At 36.6% G+C, this 6,000-nt stretch overlaps 1 protein-coding gene across 1 annotated transcript in view; it reads left to right on the top strand.

Moving 5' to 3' along the window:
- Positions 1–283: 283 nt before the first annotated feature.
- LOC129229533 (sodium channel protein para-like) overlaps positions 284–6,000 on the top strand; it is a 180,100-nt gene continuing 174,383 nt past the window's right edge. The window contains 1 exon segment of the mRNA XM_054863858.1: positions 284–613. Coding sequence (XP_054719833.1) covers positions 284–613 — 330 coding nt within the window.

Raw genomic sequence — 6,000 nt, 5'->3', positions numbered from 1 at the left:
TTCATGGTTTTCTTTTTTTTTCGATTGTCAGGTATTGTGAAGACTCAACCAATATGTTATTAAACTGCCATTTCTAAATTGCATTTACATAAAAGCACATTAATGTTTCTGCTCACAATTTTTTCATTGAAAAAGAGGTTCTTTGAAACCCAAAACTTCTTGCAGTGTTTGAGTTTTGATTATTTTGTTGTTTTGTGGTCCATATGATGCTGTGACACATAACCGACATGAAGTAACAGGGAGTGTGTTTTGTGTGTTTCAGTGGCTGAGGTGATCCGTGGACATGTCTTCGGGCGACGAGCAGTCGGGCGACGAGGAAGAGGCGGTCTCCCTGTTCCGTCCCTTCACCAAGGAGAGCCTGGCGGCGATCGAGGCGAGGATAGCCGAAGCGAGCGCTCGGAAAGCCGAGCGGGAGAGGCTGAAGGCCGAGGGCGAGATCGGGCCGGACGGCATCCCGGAGCACTACTCCATCCCTCACCACGAAGACAGGTTGGAGCCGGACCCCGCCCTCGAAGTCGGCATGCCGCTGCCCAGGAATCTTGTGCCCGACTTCCCGCCACAACTCATTGCCACGCCCATCGAGGACCTCGACAAGTACTACGAGAACGAAAGGGTGAGTTCCGATTCATTTTGCCGTTGCAGTACGCCTCGCTATTGTTGGCACCAGAGCATTTTTTAACATAGGGACTACGCGACACCAATGTCGCCTAGTGAAAAAAATCTGTCGCCTAGAAGATGCGAAATCAAACCATTTGGCGACATTGGAATTTCCTGGGATATGGGCCCTCAAATTTTTCCTCCCTCTAACATCATCAAAAAGAACGTCTAAAACTGCATTCTTAGAGCTATTATTTCGAAAAATAGACAGGTGAGCGACACCGAACCTCTTCAATCCTAACATTACCAAAGATCGTCTAAAATGCGTTTTTAAGACTACTAATTCGAAAAATTTCCGGGGGAGAAACCCCCGTACCCCCTTTACTTCGGAGTTAATACTGAGTTAAGGTTTGGTTTATATCGACTTCCTCTTAAATCAAAAGTTCTATACAGCCGCCTTAGAACAAACAGTACTTACAGAAATACCACTTTGAGGCGACGATATATGCATACGTTTGTTGAGAAAAAGGCTGAAACCTTCTCAATAATTTTTACTCTTATGATAAACTTGTGTCGCCTAGTAAAAATTCCTTAAAAAATGCTCTGATTGGCACTCGGATTTTGAGGTAAAAGAGTCGGAGTCAAAATTTTGTTTCGAGTTCGCAACTGGAAGAGCTGTGGAGAGAGAGTTGTGGAGTCGGACTCATTTTTTGGGGTAAAAGGGTGAGGCTAAGGCTCTAAAATTCCAGGAGTCGGAGCCATTGTCAGCCATTTTCCGTCAGAGTATGCAACTCAGCCAGGGCTGTGGAGTTAAACTGATTTTGGAGTAAATGAGTTAGAGGCAAAGGCTCTGAAATTTCAGGAGTCGGAGCCAGCCATTTTCCCCCAGAGTGCACAACTTTGCCAGGGCTACGGAGTCAGACTAATTTGGGAGTAAATGAGGCGAAGGCACCGAAAGTTCACGAGTCGGAACCAGAGTTGGCCTCTTTCCCTCTGATTCCGTAACTCCTAGCAAAGTACAAAAATGAATCATTTTAGAAATACGCAGCTTGTAAAATTGTAGAAAAATACCGATGCTTCAAGAAGAAAACTTGCTTCGACAATATTCAATTTTAGCAACCCTGATTTTTCTTATTTCCTTTCGGTTTTTAAGTTTATTTCTCCAAACACGAGTGCCAACAATCGCAAGGTAGACTATAACACTCATTCATTTCTGAAGTTTTATTTTGCAAAGCTCCCAGTAAAATTACTCAAAAGTAGATGTTCGCCTTCTATCCTGCATTTCAGTTTAGAATTAAGATTTTCTTGTTTATTTCTTTTCCAGTGTATAACACAGTGGCTAAAATTCAAATTTGATCGCATGATGTCTTTTAAAATAAATGATATTTTGTCTAGAATTCATGTCGTGCATGAAAGGATATTATTGCTTTTTTCATCTGCTTCTCTTTATAAAGGATAACGTTGTCCATAATATACTTTTGCCTACCACCAAGAAAGTAGTACCACTGATTTGGTCATTCATTGTTGGGCCTTCTCTTTTTTGCGAACAGCTACAATCAGGTTTTTCGAACATGGAAAGGAATCAAGAAATATATGCTAATATTTTAAAAACTATGAACTTCATGAAGGTATTATTTTTGTGCAAATTGTATATGCGGAACACTTGAAAAAAAGTGATACAAACGCTCTTCTATTATTGCTTATGGTCCGTTTTTCTATTTCGAAAGTCACTTCCTTCAGATTTTTCGATGTAGAAAAAAGGAGCAGGAATAAACTTTCTTCAATAGCTTTGACACAAATTGAGAGGAAACAGTTATAAGTGATAAACAAAGTAGCCACGAAGCAGGGCTGACGAGAGGCCATGTCAGCTCAGTCGGAAACTAGGGGCTCGTCCCTTGCGGGGGACCGGTTTGGAGTCTAAGAAGTATAAATTTGGCGAGTTATATGGGGGCAGGGGGTCCCGGTGAACCAACTGACAAGGGTTTTTCCTTGGCTCTCGGCGGCCCTGACTATCTGTGTTGACACACTCTTGGTGCTACCGAACTGCTTCACGAACTAATCTATCCAGTGTAATAGCAGGCATTACAATCTCACTTGTTCCCGTAGCACAAAGTGCCGACAAGAGGTCATGTCAGCCTAGTTGGAAACTAGGGGCTCAGTCTAATCGAAAGAACGATCAAACACTGACAAGGGGCCTGCCTTGGCTATCGGCGACCCTGGTAGCACACGTATTGTTTGGCTTTTCTTGGTAGACTATTAAGAAAAACTCCCACTTAGGAATTTTCCAAAAGAATAAACCACGTACTACTGGTTTTGAGATTGACTAGCCAACAACAGCGCATCTTCGGCCAAAAGTCCACAATTCAGTTTTTAGCTAATATAGTACGAGTCTTTTAATCCGACACTTGTGTACTCATCTGTTTACTGTGCACCGAATACTAATTCAAGTTTTCTTGCAAGGAACTGTTTTATGTCAATTGGTACCAAAGTTATTGAATGAACATACATGTCGTACTCTTTTTAAACGCCTCCAGAAAACCATTGTCCCTGATGTCCACAAATTAACCTCAAAAACGATAAATTGACCTGTAGTCCTTCAAATTCCGCTGCTTCAAGTATAAAGTCCCTTACTTACAGTATTAGATCCCAGCAGACTGAGGAGTACCACAGAAGAACCAACCAGAACTTCGCTCAAGTATATCGTTAGTCTAGCATTTTTATGCACACTAACTTTTATGCGGAGCTGGAGGGTGGAGAATGAAAGTGAAATTCCTATCCCCATCAAGCAAAATAAAATACGATCTAACCCAGCAATAAAACCAACGAGTGAAATTCGACAATGAACCACTCTTGGGATCTAAAATTAATGCCAAGAACTCGCTTTTAGTACCAAGACCGGCGCCATGAATCCGGGATGATATTGCGGGGGTGAGTTGTTATGGCAACGCGTCATCCCAAGATTAGAAATGACCTACATTCTGCATGTCCAATGATGCAGTACTACTGCCCTTAAGACAGGATTAACAGAATTGTTTGTTTTTATTATTTTTAAGTCTCTTTCTTAAGTCTGCAAGTGGCCAAATTTTATTTACCTCCATAAAAGCTTTGTTTACTTTAAGAAAGCATATCCCTTCGCAGGGATAAATGTTAAAGAAGTTTGTTTTGTTCTGTTGAGAAGGCGGGTTCTCAGTAGATACTTTTTATGTGTGTGCTTTTTAAAATACGCTGCATAAATTGCTCAAAGCACTTGACAGAAACTGTCTGTAGAATAAATTTATGAGTTTTTAGGGATAAAAAGCATTTAACTATTTCATATACGTGACTTTTTCAAACGATGAAGCGTTACATGAACGTTCACAATCAGGAAAAATTAAATCCATAAAACAAGCGTCATAACTTATAGCGAACTTAACAGTTTTACACTCAGTGTATTCTTTAGTGTATCACGAGAAATATTTTTTTTCTTTTAGAAATTCACAATATACCAACAAAAATATTTTTCAAATTTAAAAACATTTAGGTATCCCGCACAAGTCCTAAAATTTATATTTTCCTCAAAAATTTGACATTTTCTACATTTAAAAAAATAAATTAATTAATTAAAAATATATATATATATATATATATATAAATATATATATATATATATATATATATATATATATATATATATATATATATATATATATATATATATATATATATATATATATATAGGTAGTTTAATTTTTATATTGACCTGACATTTAACAGCCACCTAATAAAACTGCGTACATTTTGATCTTCTTGCTAAGATCATTGATTATGTGTTGCGTATTGTTTGCTGGTAAAAATATTATCTTATCTGGCAGTCGATGATTCACTGTATCGCAAGTGCCTCAATTGCACGTAATTCCTACAACCATTGGGGCTCCGTAAGCGTAGGGGATACAAAATTTCACTTGATAAATAGTAGGCATAATTTTAAAATACACGAGGGACCCCAAAAAATGCAACGAGCTCCTAAATCTGTAAATCTGCTACTATTTTCTGGAAAGTTTTTTTTTTTTTTTTTTTTTTTGAAACTCCCCACCGCTGTTAACTAATTTTAAACTTTTTGCTTCAACAAGTACGGCTGAAATTCCTACATATATTTTATCGTAAAAATGAAGGTTGTGTGATTATTTTCTAGGAGAATTTTTTTATTCAAAGAATTTTGAAAGTATCAATAGACTGTTACCTTCTAATCATGAAGATAATAGATTAAATGGCGAATTCAGATAAACGTCAGACTTGGGGCGAAATAAGATCAATAAACAACCTTAATTTCTTAAAAATGCATTGCCTTAAACACAAGTTGAGTTTGATTAAACCTTCTTAACATTTATTCTCACCAAATCCGAAGTCTCACCAAATCCGAAATTGCATAGAATGTCACTCATACTTGACCTAAAACTTAATTTGCTTGGTAACTCACACGAGCTTATATCCCGCACTTCTTTTCAATTTCATGAGAATTTTTAAATGTGAGCAGAATTCAGATTATTTACATGATGAAATAAGCTCTGTAGACTGTAAGGGCTCCTTTACTCGTTTTGTTAGAAATTATGCCCTGACTAGGCCACGAAATCTATAATTTAGTGAAAAGAACATTTGTAGCAGTGAGAAGCAAAGGGATGTAGGCTAGGGTGTCCCCCCCCCCAAAAAAAAAAAAACGAAATGCAGTTTTTTTTCAAGTCACACAACCTCTTATATTTTGCCTTTTATGTCAAAACAATTGTAAAAAAAAAGCTTCATATTATTCGAACAACGGCAACCCGTGCCGACTGCGTCAGAAAGTGAATCAGCACTGTGTAAGCCGTATCGAAAAAAAAAAAAAAACTTTTTTTCTGAAGTTTGAAACATCATGTTGATAAAACGTTGCCCCTATAGCGCTATATATACCATAAAAATATTTATCCAATTGAAACAATATTTATGTGTTGTAGGAGGCCTAAAATTTATAATTTTCTTCAAAAAAATGATTTTTTTTTCCGATTTTTCTTTTAAAAAATTAACACATACATTTAAATAAAACATCAAATTCAAAAAGTATTGACAAACGCATTTTCAAATCAACTTTTTCAAATGATTAATAAAAAAAATAATGTATTTAAAATGAAAAATTTAACTTAAAATTGAAAGAAATCCGTATTTTGAGTACCATGTGGGAGACTTAAATATGGCAAGAGAGCACAAATTTCTGTTTAACGCTAATTACCAACTCGACTGTTTGTATTTCTTAGCTTGATAATTTCTTAAAATTTACCTTACATTTGAAAATATATATATATATATATATATATATATATATATATATATATATATATATATATATATAGAAAAAGATCAATTTTTTGAAAAAAAAGTTCAAATTCTAGGCCT

The sequence above is a fragment of the Uloborus diversus genome, chromosome 1, assembly GCF_026930045.1.
Source record: "Uloborus diversus isolate 005 chromosome 1, Udiv.v.3.1, whole genome shotgun sequence".
In the NCBI taxonomy this organism is placed as follows: domain Eukaryota; kingdom Metazoa; phylum Arthropoda; class Arachnida; order Araneae; family Uloboridae; genus Uloborus; species Uloborus diversus.
Note: the sequence above shows the minus strand (reverse complement) of the source record. Positions and strands in the feature narration are given on the sequence as shown.